The 27,529-nt window shown below is 35.6% G+C and overlaps 1 protein-coding gene across 1 annotated transcript; it reads left to right on the forward strand.

Moving 5' to 3' along the window:
• Positions 1–26,550, forward strand: ACTR10 (actin related protein 10). Its single transcript, XM_019968977.2, has 13 exons — positions 1–171; positions 2,585–2,657; positions 4,516–4,598; positions 6,336–6,444; positions 8,554–8,661; positions 10,372–10,439; positions 10,960–11,039; positions 16,277–16,312; positions 18,890–18,969; positions 19,047–19,120; positions 24,235–24,316; positions 25,199–25,400; positions 26,136–26,550. The coding sequence occupies exons 1-13, from the start codon at positions 95–97 to the stop codon at positions 26,315–26,317; spliced, it is 1,254 nt and encodes a 417-aa protein (XP_019824536.1). The 5' UTR covers positions 1–94; the 3' UTR covers positions 26,318–26,550.
• The last annotated feature ends 979 nt before the right edge of the window (positions 26,551–27,529 follow it).

Here is a 27,529-nt window from a genome sequence, read left to right on the forward strand (position 1 = left end):
CTCGCCGTCCCCCCGGCCCCGCCCCCCGAGCGCCGAGATCTGTCGGCAGCAGGGGTCGGTAGGTCTGCAGGTATTTATCGGCCTGTTTGCTACCATGCCGCTGTACGAGGGCCTGGGAAGCGGCGGGGAGAAAACGGCGGTCGTGATAGATCTGGGAGAGGCTTTTACCAAGTGAGTGACTGCGTCCGGAAGGGAGGGCGGGTAGCCGAGCCCCAGGCCCAGCCCGGGTCCTCATCGCAGTCTCTGGGGCGGCTGTTTAGGCCTCCACTTCGCCCCCGGGAGCTCCGCAAATGCCGGCCCCTGTTACCTGCACCGTGGGCGATGCAAATCCCGGGGATCCGTTCGGCGGTCTGGTTCTGATTCCTAGAGAGGCCCAAGAGGCTTCGAGAGAATGGCCTTCACTGCCGCCCCTGTCGTCACCCCCAAACTGAGCGGACCCTTTGGGGTCACCTATGCAGGGGATGACAGCGATGACTTAGGCCGCGCTTATCCTAATTTTATCTCCTTAGAAAGGTGGTAGCCGAACTGTAATGCTTGATGACGGCCTTCATTATTAAACATTTATTGAACGGAGATGCTATTGGTGCTGGAAATTCAAATGTATCTTGCTTCCCAAGAGTGGGACGTCGAATTAGGAAGACTGAATACGTAACGATCCGAAACCCTGTGGACATTAGAGATCCTCTGTTGCCCACCCCCCCCCCCCCGCCCCCACAGCTTTTAGATTACGAAATTTACCATATTTTAAAAGGCAACTTGTAAACACTAGATTAGTGATTCTCATCCTTTTGGATGACATAAATCCTATTGATGACCGAAAGAAAGCCAAAAATACACAAACCTTAAAATACTTGCACACAATTTCAGGGCTTGGTGGACCATCGCAGTGGTCTGTGGACTCCAGATTTAGAACCCTTGCACTGGGCTCAAGAAAAAAGGAAAGTGACAGCCAGAATTGCATATATATAATGGAAACTGTTTGAAAAAATGTTGTATATCCCTGAATAGTGCCTGACATACAGTGTGTGTTTAATAACTATTTGTTGAACAAGTGGTCAGAAGAGCCTGTTTAAGAAATTGGAGGAAAGTCCCTGGCGGTCCAGTGGTTAGTTCTTGGTGCTTTCACTGCCAAGGGCCTGGGTTGAATCTCTGGTTGGGAAACTAAGATCCCATAAGCTACCAAGCATGGCCAAAAAAACCCGAAAAGAATTGGACATCAGGTGCTCCATAATTGGATAAACATAGTTCTTGGTTCATGATATTCTCTTACTGTTCTATGCAAGATCTTCCCACATATGCATTGTTAAATTTATTTTAAAGGTTTGTTTTAATAGCATAGTAAGTACCTTGAGGCTGACACCCAAAGATAATTACTTTAGGTATATTGAGGAAATGAGAAGTGGAATGCTAGTATATAGGAGGATGGTTATTGACAAAGACAACAGGAAAGTGATGAGATGGGTTTATGCATCCAGCCAGTGGGTTACATCCTGGAGTTTGAGGAGCACTGAAACAGGTAAACCTGGGGGTGTAGCTAAAAGAAGATGGAGAAAGCTATTTGGGAATAGGAGGAGATGAGTACTGAAAACCAGACAGGACAAAAAGAGATAATATTGAGACTGAACTTACATGGTAATCGTTTTTAACAGCATTTTTAGCAAAGTTTTGTTTTATGGGAAAACAGAAATGGAAATACTTAAATAATCAAGAAAGGAAAATATTTTTTTTTTAAAAAGGATGAAATATTTTATGCAATTTAAAAAATGATGGCAGTGAAAACTAATAGTTTGGGCAGAAGCTTATTTTATGAATTCATGTTATATGAACAGTGTGATTATAATTATGTCAGATATGCATAGTTTTAAAATAGACCAAAGGAAACTTCAGTATGGAAACTAAATAATATTAGAATGATGGAATTATGAGTAACATGAACTATAGGAATGAAATCAGAAACTGGAGTACAGACTCATGGCTGTAGAGATGTGTTACCTAAAATTCAAATAAAATTAAAAGCTGAATAGTTAATGCTACCGTAAAATAATACACTGGTTTATTTCACTAGTACTAATTCAAAGTGATTTTATTTTTTTTACCTTTAGTTTACTTATGAATGGGCTTCCCTGATAGCTCAGTTGGTAAAGAATCTGCCTGCAATGCAGGAGGCCCCCGGTTCGATTCCTCGCTGGGGAAGGTCCGCTGGAGAAGGGATAGGCTACCTGCTCCAGTATTCTAGGTCTTCCCGTGTGGCTCAACTGGTAAAGAATCCATCTGCAATACAGGAGACCTGCGTTTGACCCCTGAGTTGGGAAAGTCCCCTGGAGAAGGGAAAAGCTACCCACTCCAGTATTCTGGCCAAGAGAATTCCATGGACATCCATGGGGTTGCAAAGAGTAGGACACGACAATAGGTGATATTAACTTTTCCTTAGTTTTTTTTCCCCTTTGAATACATCAGAGATGTTTCTAGATGTTTTTGTGACCACTGCTTTGAAAAAAATACACAAAACCTTGTTTCTGTGACAAATATATAGAAAGAATGTTATAATAGTTGAATGTATATCAATTTTCTATTTTATTTGCAGATGTGGATTTGCTGGAGAAACTGGTCCAAGATGTATAATTCCCAGTGTGATAAAAAAAGCTGGCATGCCTAAGGTATTTTTTTTAAACAAATTAGCAAAATAAATGCTGTTCTGTATAATATTTTTAAATATGACTTTAAGTAAGATTGATTAGAACAGTGCTAAATGCATAGCTTAGAGTATAACCCAAGAAAACTTTTTTGATTATTTAGGTTTAATTTTGCATATCGCAAAATTTACTTACTTGAAGCATGCAGTTCAGTGATTTTTGGTAAATATATCAAGTTATGCAGCCATTACCACAGTTCAGTTTTAGAACATTTTTATCATTCTAATAAGATTTCTAATGCCTGTTTATAGTTGATCATCACTTCTACCCCACCATGGATGTTGTTCCTGTCTCTACAGATTTGCTTTTTCTATACAACTTGGATATAAATGTAATTCTATAACATTCAGAGAAAGTTTTTAAACTTAGTAAAATAATTGCATGAGCCTTGTAATGTAATTATAGAATCATTTTATTCTTACCCTGTTCAAAAATATGAGCCAGATTCTCATTTCTTTATCTGTAATTCAAAGGACCTGTGAAAAACACATTTTTTAAAAGAAACTTTCTTGCCAGAGTTAATTTTGCAGATTAGGAATTGTGGAACAATAGAAAGAATAATTTTGCATGCCATAAAATTTGCTTGTTAAAATCGAATACAGATATTTTCTACCGTAACTCACTATTTGCATTCCTGAAAAACCTCTCCTTGATTGCAAACAAAGACAGGTTTTGGGAAAAATTGGGTTGGAGCAGATAACTTAAAACCCATGTAACTTTGTAATCTGAGCCCTAGCAAAAACAAAAATTAATACCTCAGGAAAAAATTGGAATAACTTTAAGATACAACTGAGCTGAAGGCTCTCTTGGGGATATTTAAAGTAAAATCAATAGTTGAAACTGTTGGTTGCTGGGTACTGAGACACTGAAGGTACAGAAGTGAGCTCTGAGCTGCTTGAGCTATTGTTCAGGTGGGACCAGAAAGAAATGCAGCCCAGTAAAAGGTCTTGAAAGGCTTCACTCTGGTATGGTAGCCCCTGGTACACTGGATCATTTAAACTTTTTAAAAATAAATCTGCAAGAATGCCCATTTCTGTGACCACTGAGTTGATGACTTCCTTTACCTTGATGAAGGTTATAACTCTCCTATTATCATTTCAGCTCCTCTTGCCTAATATGAACTGTACAACCTTCCTTATTATATAGACATTATTCCCTTATTTAACAAATATGAGCATATTTGTTTTCATAAAAGTGCAAGTTGTAGCAGGATGCAGTGAATGGAGCCCTGGTGATGTATTAGTGGTGACTTAGCAGCAGCAGCAGCAGTAGCCTGGTTTGGTAGTGTTTGCTTTAGTGGTAATGGTGCATGTTTTTATTTTACCACACATATTTATGAGCTGATTTACTTTGGGACTGTCCCTATATCAACTAAAAGAGACTGTCAAGTGAAGTGCTACTACAAGAGGACAAATGTAAAAAAAAAAAAAAAAAAAGAGGACAAATGTCAGTGTTTTGGGACTAATTTAACAGAAACTGAACCAAGTCTGGAGTATTTGATGAAGCCTTTGATGCTTTTTAGTTGATGGTGCTTTTTGCTGATGATGCCAAAATAATGTCAGATGAAAAATGTAATGAGCACTGGTCTTTACTCACTGTGTGTACAGTCTTATTCTGTAAACCAAAATGTTTTGTCATCTTGGACATGCCGGTTCTTAAAGATTTCTAATTTAAGTGATTAATCTATTTTTAATATTTACATCTATTCTAAATACAAATTGCTTTTGATTTGTTATCAGAAAATCCATTTGTAAAGTAAATAAACATGTTTAATTTGAGATTTTATTACTGTAAATTAATAAATCATTTTAATTTTTTATAGCCTATCAGAGTTGTACAATATAACATCAATACAGAAGAACTATATTCCTACCTAAAGGAATTCATCCATATACTATATTTCAGGTAAAATGCAATTGTGTTTTCCTTGCCCCCCTTCCCCCAGCTTTTTCTAGTGCCCATAATAGTGATATTTGGTCATATTATTTCTAATGTGAAAGAAAAGGTTAATTTCCAACTGCCATTTTAACTTTTTCATATTCAATCTTTTCAAAAGCATGTTTGAAGACTAGAAAACTGGCAAGCATAAGGAAATACTATGTCCATTAGTAAAGGGGATTGGATAATTTAATTACTGTATTAATACATCCATATCGTGAAACACTGTATTGTCAAAAAAGTTTTATATCCATATGTACTGATACAGAAATGTCTTAGATATTCTGTTAATTAAAATCTTATAGAACAGCATCTATGGGATGAATATTTCTGTTAAAATATATAAATATAAATACACAGTAATGATGGAGAAGGAAATGGCAACCCACTCCAGTATTCTTGCCTCGGAAATCCCGTGGATAGAAGATCCTGGAGGGCTACAGACCATGGAGTTGCGAGGGTTGGACACGACTTAGCAACTAAATGACAACAACACACAATAATGAAAATATACAAACTGCTGTTAGTAATAGTTTCTGGTTAGAAGAGGTATAAGGTATTTTTGTACTTTCCAAGTTATAAACTTCTATAATATTTGGAGTCTTGTGAGTGTATACTACTTTTGTAGCTTAAAAAAAGAACACATCCTTTTAATTACTCAAGTTAATATTCATAATAGGGTTTAGTTTTTGTTTTCTGAGATAAATGAATTAATATATGTAAATTTCCTGACACAGTATGTGGCATATAATAAGAGATCAAAAATGTTGTCTTTCTGTGGCATATATATTGATATATATATACAAGGAATACTTCTCAGCCATAAAAAAGAATGAAATTTTGCTATTTGTAGCAACATGGATGGATTTGAACTGCATAATGCCAAGTGAGGGCTTCCCTGGTGGCTCAGACAGTAAAGAATCTGCCTGCAATGCAGGAAACCTGGGTTTGATCCTTGAGTCAAGAAGATCCCCTGGAGAAAGGAATGGCTGCCCACTGCAGTATTCTTGCTTGGAGAATTCCATGGACGGAGGAGCCTGGGGGGCTCCGGTGCTTGGGGTCACATAGAGTTGGACATGACTGAGTGACTAACAAATGCAAAGTGAAGTAAGTCAGATAGAAAGACAAATGTTGTATGTTATCACTTCTTTGTGGAATCTAAAAAATACAACAAACCAGTGAATATAACTGGAGAAGGAAATGGGAACCCACTCCAGTGTTCTTGCCTGGAGAATCCCAGGAACGGGGGAGCCTGGTGGGCTGCCATCTATGGGGTCGCACAGAGTCGGACATGACTCAAGCGACTTAGCAGCAGCAGCAGCAGCAGTGAATATAACAAAAAAGAAGCAGACTGACAGACACAGAGAACAAACTAAAGGTTATTAGTGGGGCAGCATAGGGGTAGGGGAGTTGGAGGCACAAACTTTTGGGTGTATGATAGGCTCAAGGCTATACTGTACAACATAGGGAATATAGCCAATATTTTGTAATAATTGCAAATGGAAAATAACCTTTAAAAATTGAATAAAGAAATTTATAACATGAAATAGTGATAAACGTTGTCTTTCGTGGATCATAAAATGAAGATATCTTTTTGTTATAAAGTTTCTTAAGTGAAGTTGGTACAGTTTCTTTAACCTTAACAAATTGCATTATTTAAAAAAATACAAACTTTTAAAATTGTTAAAAACTATCATTTTTCAGGCATCTATTGGTGAATCCCAGAGACCGCAGAGTTGTGGTTATCGAGTCTGTATTATGTCCTTCCCACTTCAGAGAGACACTCACTCGTGTTCTTTTCAAGTATTTTGAGGTACCTGTTTTTTATGTTGTTTTTAGTAGGTACTCAAAGCTTAAACTAAAAGGTCCTCATTTTTTTTCCTTCGTTGAAAAGAGGAATTGGATGACAAAATAAACTGACCATCTGTTTTCTTTGTATGGTTATTTCATGCATAATTAGCATTTTATCTAATACGTAGATAATTGGATAATTGAAGGTTCCTATTTATTGCTCTTTCTTTTATTTTACTACAGGTTTTAAGTTTTGGGTTTGTTTGTTTTTTTCTCCTGAAATGAAAACTTCTTTGGTGAAGTTTATGATATTTTTCTTCCAGGTCTCTCTAGTTTTCATTTTTTAGGTATGCTGACTGTTCTAAATTTTCCAGCTCTTTCATTTTCATTTCATAGGCTTTAAATTCCTAGTAAATGAAGTATTCAAATAATGTCTCCCATAGAGTAAGTGGACAATGCCAGGAATGACTCTTAGATCTTGATATTAGTGATATTATTCATAACTATCATTTTATATGAGTTAAGATTATTTTAAAGACCAAAATTATGACATAAGATGATTACATTTCATAGTAGGCCAAAATCTTTATTGTTTAACATTTTAAAAATCTTTGCCTTGCAAATTTAAAGTTTTTTTAGCAAGAGTGTATAAAATGTGTACAATATATAAGAAACTGAGCACATAAAAATGTAATTTTCATACATTCTACCGAATACAAAATATATCAAAAATCACAATTTATTTATGAGATAAGGGCAGTTAATTTTTCTAAGTTATAATTTAGTAGGACAGATACAGAGAAACAGGTTACATACCCTCCTATACTTAACTGTACATACCCTATACATACCCTATACCCTATACATACACTCCTATACTTAAATCAGGAATTTGGTTTGCAGTAGAGAGAATGCAAAACATAGTAAGAAGTTACTTCAGCTCTTACCTAAATAAAATAGATGATTTTCTGTATTTTTACTGGGACTTAGCATTTGAGTTTTGTTTGTTAGTGTTCTTATCTAGTATATTACCAGAGTACCTGCTGTACTTAGGCAAGGGAAATTTATCCATTATTTTGTTTGCTATTTGGTTATGATGGACTTCCATATTTTGATTGAATTTGGCAGGATTTTCACTGAAAAGTGTCACTTAGAACTAAGGATTTTTGTAGTTCTTCACTTTGTTTTTAACTACTATATTATAACATTTAAAAAATATAATTCATATTATAAACTTTGTGAGTAAGGACAGTCAAGAATTCTTTTTCTCTGTTTCTATTTCAACCATTTTATAGCACTAAATAAAGATACTGTAATACACAAAAATATTCTTTGAGTTCTATAAGTTGTTTCATTTTGAAATGACACTTCTAAAGCATTTCTATTAACTCAGTTCTTTCTCTTTTGGAAGAAAAACTGAAAACGATAAAGGGATGGTCCAGAAACATACATTCAAAGAAAATGCTAAATTTAAAAAATAAAGAGATATCTTTACCATCATTTGAGTTGTGTTTATATTAGTGTTCTTATCTGGTATAGATAGAAACAGAGAAATAGGATGGGGAACACATGTACACCCATGGCTGATTTATGTCAGTGTGTGGCAAAAACCACTACAGTATTGTAAAATAATTAGCCTCCAACTGAAATAAATAAATAAATTAAAAAAAAAAAGAAATCAAGAAAAAAAAATTACTAAAATTAAATCAATTAGTGCTTCACACAACCCGTTCACACAACCCGTGTGCACAGGCTGAGCAAAAAAAAAAAAAAAAAAAAATGGTAAAAACATCTCTTTATTTTTTAAATTTAGCATTTTCTTTGAATGTGTGTTTCTGGACCATCTCTTTATTATTTTAGGTTTTTCTTCCAAAAGAGAAAGAACTGAGTTAATAGAAAAGTTTTATAATTGTCATTTCAAAATGAAACAACTTGTAGAACTTAAAGAATGTTTTTGTGTATTACAGTATATTTTGATTATGTGTGAATTCAAGTAAATCAGTTAATTCTTTATTAGGTGCTATAAACTGGTTGAGTAAGTATCATAATTATGAATTTTTTCAAATATATTTGAAATGTAAAGGAAACACCTTCAACTACTGACTTTCATTCTGCTTTTGTTGTTTTCTAGGTTCCGTCTGTCTTGCTTGCTCCAAGTCATCTAATGGCTCTTCTTACACTTGGGATAAACTCTGCCATGGTCCTAGATTGTGGATATAGGGAGAGCCTGGTGTTACCTGTATCTTTTTTGTAAACCAGCTAATTTTGCAGTTTTTACTCTAGTTTGAAATAGTTAGGGTTATTACAAATTGTTTTTGTTGTATCAAGCTATTTTGGATTATCATGTACAAATATGATATATGTGGGAAAAATTCACAGAATTTTGAGATTTAGATGTACTTTCTGTAGAAATTTTCATTATGGCTTGATCCCAGTATATACTCCAGAGATCAGACCTAGGATCAAAGAAGTTGGACAGGATAGTCAAGTTTTAAGATAAGTCATATGAAGAGTAATTGGAAACAAATGAGAAAGTTAAATCAAGAAAAATTAAAACTTAATTACAACATGAGATCTGCCTTCAAAAAACTGAAGGGCTCACTGTCGAAAAGTAAATTCCTTTTTTTCCCCTCAATTTCCTGAGGCTATCATGGGGACAGTATGGCATAGGGTTTGTGAGTTTGGGGTTTGGAATCAAATACATAAGTTTAAGTCTCAGCTAAGCTTTCTAGTTGTATGATGTTGGGCAGGTAGCTTACTCTCCCCTTGGCCCAGGTTTCCTCATCTGTGAATTGGGAATTAAAATAATTGCACCTCATAGGGGTATTGTGTGACTAGAGTGAGATAATATGTGTATTTAGTACAGAACCTGGCACATAACTTGTGCAGTAAGTGCTGTAGTTTTTGTATCATATGCCATAGGGAAGAACTCCCTAGTAATTTCAGCTGTTACAAAATGAAATTACTGACTATAAACTGGTCCATTCTCAGTCATTAAATGAATTTAAGTATAGGTATAAATATTTCTTACAAGCGTTAGAGTAGATATTTGCTACATTTGAAAAGGAATTTGAAGTGCGTAAGTGCGAAACTCTTGGAATTTTGAGATCTATATGTGTGTTTGTTAGAAGAAATAATCATGGGAAGGAAATCAAGGATCATTAGCTGCTCAGGAACTGAATTAGGCAATAGCTTTTTAAAATAGAAAGTATTTCGTGTGTAAGTCTCATAACAAAAAGTATTATTATATAAATGAGAAGCTGAAAGTTGAGATAGGTGGCTGACCCAAGTTAATAGAAGTGTACAGCAAGATACAAACCCATGTTAGTTTTCAAAGCCAGTGTTCCTACCCATAGACTTTTTGCTTTTCATAAATAATGTACTTTATAAAACATCAGGAAAAACAACATGTAAAATAAGGTAGCAAATCCATAGTACAATATCGTTCACTGTTCTCTCAGCTCTAATAGAAATACAGTGTGAGACATGTAATTTAAAATTTTTCTAAGAGCTACAAAGTTTACAAATACAAATGAAGGAGATGAAATTAGTAGTGTATTTAGTCCAATATATTTAAAATATTATCATTTAAATATATAATTAACATAATTATAATGGAATATTTTACAGTTTTTTTTTTTTTTTACTGTTTTCTAAATTTGTTGTGGAATTTCTTCTTATAGTGTATCTTAGTTCAGACCAGCCATATGTGGACAGTGGCTACTTTTTTGGACACCCAGGCTCTAACAGATGAGTTCTCTGTGTGTGGTGTTTACCATGTATTTGTATGTATATGTTTAGCTATTTTCTTTGGAGAAGAAAAAAAGACTGATTTTTCTGTAACTCCTTAAAGAATTTAGCCGGCCAAGCTGATATAGAATAGTAGTGCAGAGGTGAGGGAAACACATTTTTACCTCCTCAAATAGTAATATCCTTGACTACCTTATAGATATATGAAGGAATCCCAGTACTAAATTGTTGGGGAGCACTCCCCTTAGGAGGAAAAGCTCTTCACAAGTAAGTTTCCTGGCATTTAGCACATTGCTTCACCTATACCAAAAAAGCAGATGTTAAAGAAATAAAAAACAAACAAAAAGTAACAACAACAAAAAAAAGATGCTACTTTTTTGACAGTGATTAATAGAAGACTTGTAATGTGGACATTCATTGTTATTTATTCCATTCTTTACTTCTCTGGCGGCTCAGACTGTAAAAGCGTCTGCCTACAAAGCGGGAGACCTGGGTTCGATCCCTGGGTCAGGAAGATCCCCTGGAGAAGGAAATGGCAACCCACTCCAGTACTCGTGCCTGGAAAATCCCATGGATGGAAGAGCCTGGTAGGCTACAGACCATGGGGTTGCAAAGAATTGGACACGACTGAGCAACTTCACTTTATTAACCTTGAGTATGTTCATCTTTTAAGGGTAAAACCACTGTTATTTAAAGCATCATGTTCTGTTATGAAGTAAAAGTATTAAATAGGAAAAGGGTATCAATTGCAATATTTTAATTACAGTAACTTTTTTTTCTTCTTCAGGGAGTTGGAAACTCAACTGTTGGAACAATGTACTGTTGACACAGGTGCTGCTAAAGAACAGAGCCTTCCCTCTGTGATGGGTAAAATCATTTTAATCTATTTAAGAGTGGTTTACATTCAACTCATTTTCCCCCCCACACTGCATACTTACTCTCATTTTCTCACATCACTCTGATGTCCTGGCTCCAATTACAAGGTCATTATTGAGCTGTTGTTAATCATCAGATCTAGTAGTTAAATTTTAATCATTCTTTCCAGAACTTTTAACATCATGGATTATCATATACTCTCTTTTTTAAAAAAAATTTTATTGAAGTATAGTTGATTTACAATGTTACATTAATTTCTGCTGTGTAGCAAAGTGACTCAGTTATACATATATATATATATATATATCTTTTTTCATATGGTTTATCACAAGATATTGAATATAGTTAACCCTAACCCTAACCCACTCCAGTACTTTTGCCTGGAAAATCCCATGGACGGAGGACCCTAGTGGGCCGCAGTCCATGGGGTCGCTAAGAGTCGGTCACGACTGAGCGACTTCACTTTCACTTTTCACTTTCATGCATTGGAGAAGGAAATGGCAAGCCACTCCAGTGTTCTTGCCTGGAGAATCCCAGGGACGGGAGAGCCTGGTGGGCTGCCGTCTATGGGGCACAGAGTCGGACACGACTGAAGCGACTTAGCAGCAGCAGCAGTACCATACAGTAGGACCTTGTTATTTATCCATTTTGTATGTACTAGTTTGCATCTGGATCGTCATATACTCCTGATACTACTTTCCTTAGCTTTCAGGACTTTTCTTCCTTTGTGGTTTTCTTTTAGTTCTCCAACTATTCCTTCCTAGTTTGCTCTCCTCTTTCTTTCCCTGCTGATATTCTTCTAGGGATCTATTTTTTGTTCCTTTTTTTCTCCTACTGGCTTTTTAAACGTGATCTCATGTGTTCGCATAACTTCAGCTACATCTATATGCTGTTGATTCTTAACTGTATCACTGAGCCTGGCCCTTCTTCTAAACTTCATGTTTTCAGCTCATTTTAGATAGAAACTACATATGCCTCTAGGCATCTCAAACTTAAGGCTTCTAAAAGTAAACACATTATCTCTTCCCCTAAATTCATTCTAACAAATCATTGTTGGATTATTTCTTTCTGAGCTCACATTTTAGAAAACTAGTGTATCAATCCTTTGAATTCTTCCTCAGAAATCTGTTTTTTGTCTTGTTTTTTTTTTTTTCTGTCCTCCATAACACGGAACATTTGAAAACAAAGACATTGTAAACTAGGTCCTCATTGCTTCTTTCTTGGAGCCTACTCTTTGGACCCATTTAGTCTATTTCATACTCTTGCCAGGAATAACTTTCACAGAATTAATTTGATTACATTATTCTTTTGCTTGAGAATTTTTGCTGGTCCCCACAGGTTAAAATCCAAATTATTGGTTTGATACACATGTTTCTTTACAATCCAACTTTATTCTACCCTTTAACTTTAACTTAGCTTTAGCTTTAACTACTAAACTCAACCCTTTGCACCTTATTTCAGCTGTAGTAAATTTCTTACCTCTTCCAGGCTATATTCCTGGCACCGTTGTTCTTCCATAACCCCATGCCTTCATTTATACTGTTTCTTTACCTGGAATGTTTTTCTTTACCTATTTGAGTTTTTTATCTATCTCCTTGACAGAAAGGTCATTTAAATTATGAAGCCTTCCTCATTTCCCTAAGCAGAATAAATTATTCCCCTCTCTGTTATACCCTCAGCAGTATCAATTATAGTACATTTTAACTTTTTCTGTCAGTAGACTTTGAGAATCCCTGTCTTGTTTATTTTTCAAGCGCCTGGACGTTGAATAAATGTTGGAAAGAGAAGGGCAGGTTGTTAGGACTTTTATCCTTACATGTATTGTTTCCTGTTGTCTTTAGATAGTTAAGATAATAGCATTCTTTATTCTGTAGATCAGTTTATTATTCATCCATTCCAGATAAACTTTGTTACCTTTTTAGTGTAGTTTAATGTAGCATCCCAAGATTTTTTTCTTTTTGGTTCATGGCATGTGGGATCTTAGTTCCCCAACCAAGGACATGAACCCATCCCCCTGCAGTGAAAGCACAGAGTCTTAACCACTGGATACCAGGGAAGTCCCCCAAGATATTTTAAATAAAAGTCTTCATTAAAATTGACCTTAATATTTCCTTAAAATTCTGAACTGTGTGTTCTTAGACACTTTCTCTTTTTTTTTAAATCTTTAATTGAAGGATATTTGCTTTACAGTGCTGTCTTGGTTTCTGCCATACATCAACATGAATCAGCCATAAATATACATATTTCCCCTCTCTGTTGAACCCTTCTCCTACCCCCATCCCACCCCTCCCCTCTAGGTTGTCACAGCACCGGGTTTGAGCTCCCTGTGTCATACAGCACATTCCCACTGGCTGTCTGTTTTACATTTGGTGATGTGTATTTATCATTGCTGCTTCTCAGTTTGCCCCACCTTCTCCTTCCACTCCTGCATCTACAAGTCTGTTCTTTATGTCTGCCTCTCCGTTGCTGCCATGCAAATAAGTTCATCAGTACCCTTTTTCTAGATTCCATATGTATACACATTGATATGTGGTATTTTTCTCCTTTTGACTTACTTCACTCTGTGTAACAGGCTCTAGGTTCATGTAGCTCTCTAGAACTGACTCAAATTCATTCTTTTTTATGGCTGAGCAATATTTCGTTGTATATATGTACCACAACTTCTTTATCCACTCATCTGTTGATGGACATCTAGGTTGGACACCCTTTTCTTAACCAACTGTCTTGAAGTCTGATTCTAATCTTTCCTTCTAATATGCCCCCAAATCTTGACTCTGTCATCGTAAGCCATATATTCCCCATAGTTGAGGAATTAAATCATATCACTGTTTGCTGAAGGATTCACTTAGAAGGGAGGCTCCCCTGATGGCTCAGACAGTAAAGAATCTGCCGGCAATGTAGAAGACTCAGGTTTCATTCTGGGTCAGGAAGCTCCCCTGGAGAAGGGAGTGGCTATCCATTCTAGTATTCTAACCTGGAGAATCATGGACAGAGGAGCCTGGCGGGCTACAGGCCATGGGATCGCAGAGAGTTAGACAAAACCGTGTGACTAACACTTTTACTTTCCACTTAGGATCAGAAATGCAAATATATTTTAAATATCTCTTATCATGGTTCTGACAAAGATTAGATCTAAGTCCTACATATACTTGGGTATCCTTAAGTGACCTCTTTATTTAGTATTTAGAACCTTGTTCAAAAAAGAATGAATATACTAACTTAAAACTTACAAAGACTAAATACATTAATTTAAAAAGTATAGTTGAAAAGTAAATTATATGTAAAATATTATACTTATTATTCTAAATTAGCTGAAATTTAAATATGACTTTTCAAAGCCAGAGCCAATGAATGCCTGATTTGCAGTGTTTAAATGGCTGTGATTAAACCGCTAAGATTGAGAAGCTCCTTCCCAAAGCCAGCATCTACTCCTAACTAAAATAAGCCTTTTATTTTCAAGCTTGCCTTCCATGTTGCCTAGAGAAAACTTTCTCACATTACCAAATGTCTTTGGCACATGTTGGAGTTCATTTGAATTTTCCTAGAGAGAGTTTAGCACATGTGAAATGTTACAGTTTTTAGCACTTATTCTTAAATTTGTACATTCTTTATAATCTAGTTACATTTCTCTCATCTATATATAGCCAGGTTTAAATTGATTTGGAAATCTTTATATTCTCCATGGGATAAATTTTAACATTTAACATTCAGATCAGATCAGTTGCCCAGTTGTGTCCGACTCTTTGCGACCCCATGAATCGCAGCACGCCAGGCCTCCCTGTCCATCACCAACTCCCGGAGTTCACTGAGACTCACGTCCATCGAGTCAATGATGCCATCCAGCCATCTCATCCTCCGTCGTCCCCTTCTCCTCCTGCCCCCAATCCCTCCCAGCATCAGAGTCTTTTCCAATGAGTCAACTCTTCACATGAGGCAACCAAAGTACTGGAGTTTCAGCTTCAGCATCATTCCTTCCAAAGAAATCCCAGGGCTGATCTCCTTAGGAGTCTTCAAACTTTTTGATCACACACTGGCCTCACCAGTAAAAAAAATTTTGAATATATACCTGCAATACATACTTATATTTATACTAATTTATAAAGTTTATGTATATCATTATTACTGTATTATGAAACACACAAGAATTTGGAAAGGACCAATAAAGGACCAATGTAATACCTTTATTATAATAAAGGTAAAATAATAATTCCAAATTCATATTTACTAATGGTAAATTTTTTTGCTCCCTCTTAAAAAATTTGTGATTAAATAGTTTATTAATTTTTAAAGATTATGGCTTAACATCTTAAAGATGTGGTTTTTAATTTTAATTCTTTCAGTAACAGACAAGATATGTAGCTCCAGATGGAAGAAGTGCATGATTACCCTTACTAAATCATGGTTCCTTTTATAGCTATAAATTTCTGTCTTCCTTGACATAAATAATTTGTTCTTACAAATTAATGAGACTGTTTTTACATATTTAACAATGGATTAAAAATTCTGAGTTTCAAAGATTCTAAATTTTTGAGTCTGACTTGGAAAACTCGATTTATTGGCAATAAAATTACATAACAATGATAACATATCCAAACATTATCTTTTAAAATCTTTCTAAAAATTTGAAGAAATCTATATAATAGGTACTTTCTCACTCATTTTTTTAAAAATCACGTTTACCTTGAAGAAAAAAATTGTCTATGCATGATTCTTTTTACAAATATGCATAAAGTTAGTATGTCACTCACTGACAGTCATTCATTATCATAGGAAAGATAAGCCAACTTGAAACTTCCCTTTTTGTAAAAGAAAAGTACGTAGCTCATTTTTAAGCTTTACTATTTCTTATAAGTACTTTAACACAAGATAACCAGCAAATCTTTTTATGGTAAAAAAGATTTCCTTGGTCAGTTCCTATCCAATGCCATTTATTCTGCTATATTTTTCAGGTCTTTTTTTTTTTTTTTTTAATCAAATTTATGAGTATTAGTCACATTCTTTAGTACTTTGTGTACATCTGGCTTCAACTTCTGTGCTTTGGCTTGACTTTGAATGCTGACATTTCCTCCCTTTTTAGGGAGGAACCTGATTTTTCTATTTGTCTTTTAAAAAAAATTATAGTACTTTTTAATAGTTTGCTGAAATGGAAAATGGAAATGTGAGTGCAATTTAATAGACTGTTTCTGCTTATTAAAGTTCTATAGTTGTAAATAAAATTTCTGTTTTAGGTTCAATTCCAGAAGGTATCTTGGAGGACATTAAAGGTAAACTAAGTTCCTATTTTTTTTCCTTTCATCATTAAATATTCATTTGGAGGGCATGTTTCTAAGTATTTATACAGATACAAAATGTATTAAATTTATAATGCAGTAACCTAAAACTACTTAACATATATCCTATGGAATAATGTATATAAAATTTTGGTTTTTCTTCAGATTTGTGGAAGCTTTTGGCATTATTTATTTTTTTTAATTTGGCCACACCACCAGCTTGTGGGATCTTAGTTCCCTGACCAGGGATGGAACCCAGGCCCTCGGCAGTGAGTGCACAGTTCTAAGCACTAGACTTCCTGAGAATTCCCTTTTGGTATTACTTTTAATGTACTAGTAAAGAAACTTCTCAGTGATAGAGATACAGAGTTACTAGGGAATTAGTAGTTTTCACAGTATGAATTAACAATTATACTGCTTATGGAAACTACTGATTTTATGTTTAGCTTTTTTTTTTTCTTTAGTATTTTAAATGCATTTTTATAATGTTAAAAAAATCATTTTACTGACTTCAGAAATTCTACAGTTGGGTAAATATATTAGATTCACTTTAATAAGATACATTATTAATATTCCTCCTTTGCTAGAGTATATTTTTATGATAATGTTTAAATTGAGTTTTCTGGTATCTTGATTCACTGAAAGGAAATCAGTTAAACTATAGCGTTCTTCATTATTAAGTGTCATGTAAAATTAATACTCTAGAATGTTTAATAGAGAATTAGACAATAATGAATTTTAAAATTAAATGGGACCTGGAGATATTCTGGTACAGCTGGGTCCCTGAGATATTAAATGATTTGTTCATTGTCACACAATAGGTAAGGTGAGAGCCAGGGCTGCAAAATAGATCTTGTTCTTCATTATATTGCTTACTTATGTGGCATAATTATCTAAAACCTCTTCAGTTACTATAAAACTTCAGTCATTTCTTCATTATTTTTGCAGAAGCTCAAATAATAGAGGAAATATCTCAAGTGAAATGAATAGTTTCTCTTCCATTCTTGCAGTCCTATTCTCCATAATGTAACAGTTGATAACTTCTTGGAATATTTCTTTCCATATAGCCTCCAACTTGTGAAAAGAAGTTTACATTAGCCAGGCAAACATCAGATTGGCAAAAATTTGAAAGATAGACATTTAGTGTTGGTGAGATTGGGAAAATTAATATATTGCTATTAATAAGAATTGAAAACTAACCTTTTTGGAAGGCACTCTGGCATATTTATAAAAATGGAAAGATATGCATCCTCTGCAAGAGGGAATGCGGAATGAAATTTGATGCCTTCATCATAAGGATTACCATATGGCTTTTTATTTATTTATTGGGTACCCCAGGTGGGACCCATATAACTTTTAAAAAGGAGGAGATAGATGTATTGATTTGGAAGGGTATCAATAATATATGAAGGGAAAAAGCATGTTGCTGGAAAATATGTGTAGTAGGAACCCATTTATATTAAAAACAAATATGCAATATGTACACTTAACTCTCACAAACTTCCTATGTTACTTATGTAATACCTAAGTTTTTTCAATTAGTTTAAAATCCTTAAGTGTAATTTATCTGTTCTCGGGTTTTTAATTCAATGAATTTAGTTTCCTTAAAGAACACCTTCATATGCTAAGTATGTAAGATGTTGAGCATCTGAGTATTCACATTTCTTAAATAGTTAATGAGGACTTAAAGTTGTAACTTGAGCACCAGCTTACTGTAAGTCAAAGTATAGTTGACTTACAGTATCTCAGGGAATAGCAAACTGATTCAGTTATATATATTCTTTCTCTTTTCTTTTTTTTTTTTTGCCACACCATGAGGTATGTGAGATCTTAGTTTCCCGACCAGGGATCAAACCTGTGCCTCCTGCATTGGGAGCACAGAGTTTTAACCACTAGATTGCCAGGGAAGTCCCCAGTTATGCATCTTCTTTTTCAGAATCTTTTCCATTATAGGTTATTACAAGATATTGAATATAGTCCCTTGTGCTATACAGTAGGTTCTTGGCATATTTTAGATTCTTAACAAGTATATTTTGAATTAGTAAATGTAAAGAATTTTGTATAATATAATGTTATGTCAACATGTTTTGTAAGTAACCAAATCATTAGATTTCTCGCTCTCAATGTCAGTTTTGTCCCTTCTTGAAAAAATTTTTTATTTCTTACCTATTTATGAAAATAATTTGAAGCCACTTATTATAAAAGGTACTTTGCAGCAGAAATAATATTTAAAAGAATAAATGTTCAAAGTGAAAAAAAGGTGATGTAGTGTGCAAAGAGGGAGAAAAAACCATAAACTAAAGAGTGTTACTGTAGCTAAGGCCAAAATTTAGCTTTGTGTTCTGACCAACCAAGATTTTTTTTAATGTGGCTTTGTGGCAGGAAAATGTCTTATGATTCTGTAGTGAATGAAAGCTTTTTAGATGTGAATAAATTGTAAGCTAACTAAAGACAGAGTTAGTTTATAAAATCGGAAAGAACAGATGATTAACATGTTTACTTGAATAGAATTGTTTTAACTGGAACATTGACTCAATCACAAACCGTAATGATGTCTCCTTTTCTTTTAAGTGCGCACTTGCTTTGTTAGTGATCTGAAGCGTGGACTAAATATCCAGGCAGCAAAATTTAATATTGATGGGAATACTGAGGTAAGCTGAAAAAGAAATGTATATCCTTTTTGCAGGTTGTATTTTGTTTACTTATGCCTGTGATATTTATATTTCAGCGTCCCTCACCACCCCCAAATGTTGACTACCCATTAGATGGAGAGAAGATTTTACATGTCCTTGGATCAATCAGGTTAGACCTTAATTTTTACAAGCAAAATAATGAACTAAAATAAATTTTTGGCCTTAATATTTTTGAAGCCTTTAGTATTATTAATTTACTAAGTATGTGTTTTTCATTAAGCTTCATCATTCATCACTGGGGCTTCCCTGGTAGCTCAGATGGTAAAGCATTTGCCTGCAATGCAGGAGACCCAGGTTCAATTCCTGGATCAGGAAGATCCCCTGGAGAAAGAAATGGCAACTCACTCCATTATTCTTGTCTGGAAAGTCCCATGGACAGAGGAGCCTGGCCAGCTACAATCAATGGGGTCGCAAAAGAGTCGGACACAACTGAGTGACTAACACACTTTATCATTATTTTTATTATTCAACTTTTTAAAAGTTAAAAAAAATTTTTTTTCTGTTCTTCAGAGTAATTCAGAATTAGCCATTCTTTGAGTTGGAGGATAAAGTATGATACTTTAAAACAGGATTCATCAAACTTTAAAAAAAAATTTTATTTATTTCTGACAGTGCTGAGTCTTCGTTGCTGTGTGGGCTTTTCTCTAGTTGCAGCGTGTGAGGGCTACTCTCTAGTTGCAGTGTACTCACTGTGGTAGCTTCTCTTGTTGCAGAGTACAAGTTCGAGGGTGCGTGGACGTCAGTAGTTGTGATACACAGGCTTGGCGTTTGTGGCTCCCAAGCTCTAGTGCACACTCTCAGTAGTTGTGGTGCATCTGCTTAGCTGCTCTGCAGCATATGGGATCTTCCTGGACCAGGGATCGAACTGGTGTCTCCTACATTGGCAGGCAAGTTCTTTACCACTGAGCCACCAGGAAAGTCCTCAGACTTTTTCTATAAAGGACCAAATGCTAAATACCTTAGGCTTTGTGGGCCATATGGTCTCTTTTGCAACTACTTTGCTCTACAGTTGGAGTGCAAAATCAGCCATGTGTGTGTGTGTGTGTGTGTGTGTTTTCAGTCACGTCCAATTCTGTGCGACCCTACGGACTGTAGCCCACTTGGCTCCTCCTAATGACTTTCCAGGCAAGAATACTGGAGTGGGTTGCCATTTCCTCCTCCAGGAGATCTAGGGAGTATGTAAATGAGTAAGCATGACTTGGATTCCAGTAAAACTTTAACAAAAACATACAGTGACTGGTTTTAGAAAAGGCAGAGGAACCAGAGATCCAATTGCCAACATCCGCTGGATCATGGAAAAAGCAAGAGCGTTCCAGAAAAACATCTATTTCTGCTTTATTGACTATGCCAAAGCCTTTGACTGTGTGGATCACAATAAACTGTGGAAAATTCTGAAAGAGATGGGAATACCAGACCACCTGACCTGCCTCTTGAGAAACCTGTATGCAGGTCAGGAAGCAACAGGTAGAACTGGACATGGAAAACAGACTGGTTCCAAATCGGGAAAGGAGTACATCAAGGCTGTATATTGTCACCCTGCTTATTTAACTTCTATGCAGAGTACATCATGAGAAACGCTGGGCTGGAGGAAGCACAAGCTGGAATCAAGATTGCCAGGAGAAATATCAATAACCTCAGATATGCAGATGACACCACCCTAATGGCCGAAAGGGAAGAAGAACTAAAAGAGCCTCTTGATGAAAGTGAAAGAGGAGAGTGAAAAAGTTGGCTTAAAGCTCAACATTAAAAAAACTAAGATCATGGAATCTGGTCCCATCACTTCATGGGAAATAGATGGGGAAACAGTGGAAACAGTGTCAGACTTTATTTTTGGGGGCTCCAAAATCACTGCAGATGGTGATTGCAGCCATGAAATTAAAAGACACTTACTCCTTGGAAGGAAAGTTATGACCAACCTAGACAGCATATTCAAAAGCAGAGATATTACTTTGCTAACAAAGGTCCGTCTAGTCAAGGCTATGGTTTTCCCAGTGGTCATGTATGGATGTGAGAGTTGGACTGTGAAGAAAGCTGAGCGCCGAAGAATTGATGCTTTTGAACTGTGATGTTGGAGAAGACTCTTGAGAGTCCCATGGACTGCAAGGAGGTCCAACCAGTCCACCCTAAAGGAGATCAGTCCTGGGTGTTCATTGGAAGGAATGATGCTAAAGCTGAGACTCCAATACTTAGGCCACCTCATGTGAAGAGCTGACTCATGGGAAAAGACCCTGATGCTGGGAGGGACTGGGGGCAGGAGGAGAAGGGGACGACAGAGGATGAGATGGCTGGATGGCATCACTGACTCTATGGACATGAGTTTGGCTAAATTCCAGGATTTGGTGATGGACAGGGAGGCCTGGCGTGTTGCGATTGATGGGGTTGCTAAGAGTCGGACACGACTGAGCGACTGAATTGACTGACAGTGACTGGTTTTGACTTACAGGCCATAGTTTGCTGATTCCTGTTTTAAAATACTGTCTAGTTAGAAAGAATTCATTCTTCCAAAGGTACTAAATCTTTAGGACCAGTCAGTAATTCACCTTTTTATTATTTATTTTTCAATCTGATGATGCAGTGTAAGTTGCCAAGAACTTACATAATCATGCTGGTAACAATGTAATTTTTGTTCATACCCAAGCTATATGAAATTTGTATTATAAAAGTTTCATCTGTAAAATATTAGATCAGAAGATGCACAGAAAAGAATTACAGAAATATGGAAGATCCTGTTAAGATTTTGAGATAATTAGCATAGAGTTTGAGATTCAAAAAGGATTTACATAAACATACAGATGTTAAATATAGTAGATTGGGGAAAAAAAAGTGAGAATGTAATACTCTTTGATAGTAACTTTTTATCATTTTACCTCTTATTTAAATTATTTTCACTAATTTACTGTTTTAAAATTTCTCCTGTTTACTGGAGCCCAGAATAAGAAATGAAGAAAATGAGTGTTTATTTTCTACCCTACTGTTTCATTGCTTAAGTGTGTGCATGCTCAGTCACCCATTTGTGTCCAACTTTTTGTGACCCCATGGACTGTAGCCCACTAGGCTCCTCTGTCTGTGAAATTTCCCAGGCAAGAATACTGGAGTGGGTTGTTACTTCCTTCTCCAGGGCATCTTCCTGACCCAGGGAGAGAACTTGTGTCTCTGCATTGGCATGTGAATTCTTTACTACTGAGCCACTCGGCAGCCCTCATTTCTTAAATACTACTTGTAAAATTATGTCTTTTCAATATCACATTAACTGACAAAGATTTGGAAAAAGAAAACTGATGGTTCGTAAGTATTCAGCTCAGCTGGCAGAAGCAACAGTGTGCAGGCCTAGAGGCAGGTGGCTAACCATGAGTGACTGAGTGTTCAGCGAGTGTTCAGCACGCTTAGGCCTCAGTATCCTGTACTCATAAGATGGGCAGTAGGCAAGTATGTTGAATATCAGGAAGAGAATTTTATGTTTTGAAAAAGATTCAAGAAAACTTTAGTATGCATAGTGTGGTTCAAATTTTATTTTAACAGTATATGTATATTTATATATATAGTTTTGTATTGCATTGGTTAGGGTTCAGTTTGATTACCAGATATCCAAACCTGAAAATACTGGCTTCAACATGATAGAATTTGTCTTTCACTTAAAAGAAGTTCAGAAGTAGATCGTCCAAAGTTGGTATAAAAATTGCCACCAGGGACCCAAGTTTCCTTCCACTCATCATCTTTGGGGGCATAGCCCTTGTTCTTGGGTTCCAGGGTGGTTGCTGGAGTTAGCTACTACATGTGTTTTCCAAGCATGCAGTCCTAGGAAGGGAAAGAGAAAAGTGCCTTCTCTCCTTGTAAAGGAGACTTTCTACCAGTCCCAACTACCACTTTTGCCTCCATCTCATTGTCTGGTGCTTAGCTACATTCTGCTGCAAGAGAGGCTGTTAAATATAGTATTTCAACTGGGGAGGGGCTTTGTATCCAGCTTAAAATGGAGTTTTATCTTTTTTTTAATTTTCAAATAATTATAGATTCACAGGAAGTTGGCAAAGGTAATATAGATAGGTCCTATGTAACTCCTTAAAGTTTCTCCCAATGGTTACATCTTAGATAACCATAATACAATATTAAAACCAGTAAATCTGCATTGGTACAATGTGTATATATTGTTCTGTGATTTTATCACGTGTAGGTTTCTCATTCACCACCACCACAATCAAGGTAGAGAAATATTACATCACAACAAAGATTTTCCTTGTGCTACCAAAAACAGAGTTCTTTTAATTTGAGAATGAACAGGAAAATGAGTATTTTATTAGGCAACTAATGGCACCCCACTCCAGTACTCTTGCCTGGAAAATCCCATGGACGGAGGAGCCTGGTGGGCTCCAGTCCATGGGGTCGCTGAGGGTCGGACACGACTGAGCGACTTCACTTTGACTTTTCACTTTCATGCATTGGAGAAGGAAATGGCAACCCACTCCAGTGTTCTTGCCTGGAGAATCCCAGGGACGGCGGAGCCTGATGGGCTGCTGTCATGGGGTCGCACAGAGTTGGACACGACTGAAGCGACTTAGCAGCAGCAGCAGCCATCTTTGCCATGTATTGTTTTGACCAACAAAGAAATACTTTTGGCGGGTGGGGTAAGGTTTGTTTTTAAATCTGTTGTATCACTATTGATCTATTTGTTGAATTCCATTAACTTTTACAGACTTTCAGTCCTTTTTGTTATTAGGTTTAAGGTGGACAAAATATATGTAAATCTATACATGTGTGTGTCAGTTGCTCAGTCATGTTCAACTTTTTGCCACCCCATGGACTATGTTGCCTTCCAGGTTCCTCTGTCCATGGGATTCTCCAGGCAAGAATACTGGTGTAGGTTGCCATTCCCTTCTCCAGGAGCTGTTCCGAACCCAGGGATTGAACTGGGGTCTCCTGCATTGCAGGTAGACTCTACTGTTTGAGCCCCTAGGGAAGCCCCCAAAATCTATACATAGTGATAGTTATAGCTAGTATTTAGGGCATACCTTGTATGTGCCAGGCGCTGTTCTGTTAAGTCATTGAATCTTTATTGCAACACCTGTGAGGCAAGTACTGTTATTCTTCTCATTTACAAATGCAGACACCTTGTGTCCTAATCACTACTCTACATTCACATAGTACTGGTACTTAAAAATATATCTGTAGACCTATTGTACTGTGTTGTGTTCTGTGATGCCAACAAAACACTGTTCTTAATCTCATTAGAGATTCTGTTGTGGAGATCCTTTTTGAGCAAGATAATGAAGAGAAATCAGTTGCCACTTTAATATTGGATTCCCTTATGCAGGTATTTTTATTTTGTAAATGGTTTCTTTTTATGACTACAGTCCTTTATAAAGAATTTTTTAAAATCTGTATTTTTAATTTTAGCCATTGGTTACATTTTTTATCTTTTATGTGAAGTTTTACTGAGTTTTACTTTAGACTGAGATATGGTACCGACAGCATTTCAAACCCAGGGTAGTTTGTGCTGTAGATGTATCATGCATTCTTTTCCATGATAACAATACCAGATTTTTATTATGTACTGAGTAGTTTCTTCACATGCACGTTTGTGTAGTATTAAGGTTTTCATTCCACAGGGTATATATGTCTCTTTTTATGTAATGACTGTGGAGCCATAGAACTCCTGTAAAATACTTTGGGAGATATTATCTACTTCTCCCACTCTACCTGGGGACTTTTTTGAAAATCATAACATCAGTGAAGGACTTTAACATTCCTGATGCTTAGAGAGAACTCTTGTGGAAACAGTTTTTCCAAGAATTTTATCTTACCTCTTGACAGCTAACTCTGGATATCATGGCAATAGTACCTTCGAAAAATTAGGTTTCCACAAAAAGTAATTTCTTATTATGTTCTTTGCTCAACTCAGACATTCTACCCTGAAAATGAGAATATTCCCATATTACTACTATATGCCCTCTGGAATTTAAAATTCTACACTATTAGCTTTTAAATCTTTAAGGATTTATTTAAGTACATGGTAATGTTATCATGGTGGTATGTTTGTCACATGAAAAAATCCCTTGTTAAAGAATGCTTGCTGTGACCCTTTTTTGTGATAAAAATGATTACCTAATAATCTGTATATTTTCCTAAATTCAGTCAGGCATTATTTATACAGTTAAAGTTAATTCTTTTTTTTTTCTCTTCTTTCTATTAACAGTGCCCAATAGACACCAGGAAGCAGCTAGCAGAGAATTTGGTAGTCATAGGTGGCACGTCTATGTTGCCAGGTTTCCTTCACAGACTACTTGCAGAAATAAGGTATTTGGTAGAAAAACCAAAATATAAAAAAACGCTTGCCACCAAGACATTCCGAATTCATACTCCACCTGCAAAGGCTAATTGTGTAGCATGGCTGGGAGGTAAGATTTTTTTTTTCTAATTTTGTTTGTTCTGGCCTTATCTTGCAGCTTGCAGAATCTTACTTGCCTGACCAGGAATTGAACCCAGACCCCCAGAAGTGGAAGTGAAGAGTCCTAACCACTAGACCACCAGGGAATTCCCAAGAATTTCATTTTTTAAAATAATGATTATATAGTAAATGGTTCCTGAATGACATTACTAATGGTTATAGATGATTCATTATTAGAAATTGCCTACTTAGTTAATAGAACAATTAATCAATTTTCTTTGACCATTTACTTTTCCTTACATTATTGATTTTCAGAATTATGTGTCTATTTTCTCTTAGCATTTGCACTTTGATTTTTTTAAAATGAACTTCTCTCCATTAAAGTCATCCCACGTATAGAGTTTTGGCTAAGAAAACTAAGATTATTATTTATTTTGTGTACAGAGTTGAAAATATTTCCACCGTACTCTACCTGTATTTAAACATAGTAACACAGTAATTTTCACTATAATCTAGTTTAGGCCATTTAAGTTATTTTCAACACAAGAGTTATGGCTTACCCGGTTTTTCAAAATATAGGATATAGAACAGCTTAACTGGAATTAATCTGAAGACTGTGAATATGCTTTACTGAATTTTACCCATTCTCTCTTGTCATATAATGAAGTGGATATATGTGTACATAAAATTTTCCAGTAAAAGTTTTCATATCAGCTATAAATTTTTTATTTTTTTTACCACACAGGAGCTATTTTTGGAGCACTTCAAGACATACTTGGGAGCCGTTCAGTCTCAAAGGATTATTATAACCAGACAGGCCGTATACCTGATTGGTGTTCTCTTAATAATCCACCTTTAGAAATGATGTTCGATGTTGGGAAGAATCAGCCTCCTCTGATGAAGAGAGCATTTTCCACTGAGAAATGAAAGTTTGATTAAAATTCAGCTTTGCTTCAAGTATCTCATCAATTAGAAGCAAATTGTACAAAGTATATAGAATGCTGTTAGAGACGACTTTAGTAGAAGTGAAAGCATTTCTGTAATTATTTGTCACATTAATATTTAATCATTTTGACTGGTTTCTCTTATATAATGGTAGAATGGTAGCTGATGCTTATGAAATTAGTTGTATTTATATCAATAAAATATACTAAAGCGGTTTCATTTTGGAGATTTGTTACATAGTTAAGTTTTCAAAAAGAGGAAAAGCATCTCTCCATAATTCACATAATCTGTCTTGGGCATCAGAGACTTCATTAATTTCATTATTTTCATCAATTATTTCATATAAAGAATAATGTTACCATTTCTAGTTATTTCAAATATTTACATGGGTCTGTGTCTGAAGATCCTTTTGTTTTGATGTTTGTGTCCAGGTTATAATAATGCTACTTTTGGACTGATAATTTTGGGTAGTAAGTTAAGCATTTGGTAAGCAAAATGTGGAAATGTTCACTTTCTTAACTTCATAGTTTATGAATTTCTAAGGAAAAGATATTTTAATGCAAAGATACTCATGCATTTTTATGCAGCTGCTGTTTAAACATGTCTTCATAATGTCTTTAATCTTTTGTGTTTTTTATTTTCTAAAAGCAGTGTTCTTTGTCATATGTACTCAGTCATTGTTTAATTTTTATTTTTGTTTTTCTTCCTTTGTTTTTAATGAACTACCTCTTACTAGAATGTTGCTGGTTTCATTCTAAGTACCTGTGAAGATAGGAAATATATATGTATTTTCATAGTCCTGAAGACTGAGTAAGAATTTATACATTTTTTAGACTATATGTCCCAAGTCTGTTTTTACTCATAGTTTGATCATTTTGTTTCTCCTTTTTCTATAGTCTGCCTAGTTTTGCTATGTGCTCTGTATATGAAGATACTAACACCAAGTAACACTTGAAAGAGTTGGTTCCTGGCATTAAGAATAGGAAAGGATTCATTTTTATCTTTGTGTGTGTGTTACTTTTTAAAATACATCTAGGTTTACTTTGTCACCGTGTACTACTATTTTAGTAGCCCCAAACTATGATTCATTCAGTATTTATTGACTCTTGGCTGTGTACCATGTATAGTTTTAGATCCTGTAAATGCTACAACAGTAAGACATGGACCTCTGCCCTTGGAAGGGTTGTAGGTTAA

Source organism: Bos indicus, chromosome 10, assembly GCF_029378745.1.
Source record: "Bos indicus isolate NIAB-ARS_2022 breed Sahiwal x Tharparkar chromosome 10, NIAB-ARS_B.indTharparkar_mat_pri_1.0, whole genome shotgun sequence".
NCBI lineage: Eukaryota > Metazoa > Chordata > Mammalia > Artiodactyla > Bovidae > Bos > Bos indicus.

Coding starts and splice junctions, on each gene's coding strand:
- ACTR10 (XM_019968977.2), top strand. CDS start 95: ATGCCGCTGTACGAGGGCCTGGGAAGCGGCGGGGAGAAAACGGCGGTC. Junction 172..2,584: donor CTGGGAGAGGCTTTTACCAA/GTGAGTGACTGC, acceptor TTTTATTTGCAG/ATGTGGATTTGCTGGAGAAA. Junction 6,445..8,553: donor TTCTTTTCAAGTATTTTGAG/GTACCTGTTTTT, acceptor GTTGTTTTCTAG/GTTCCGTCTGTCTTGCTTGC.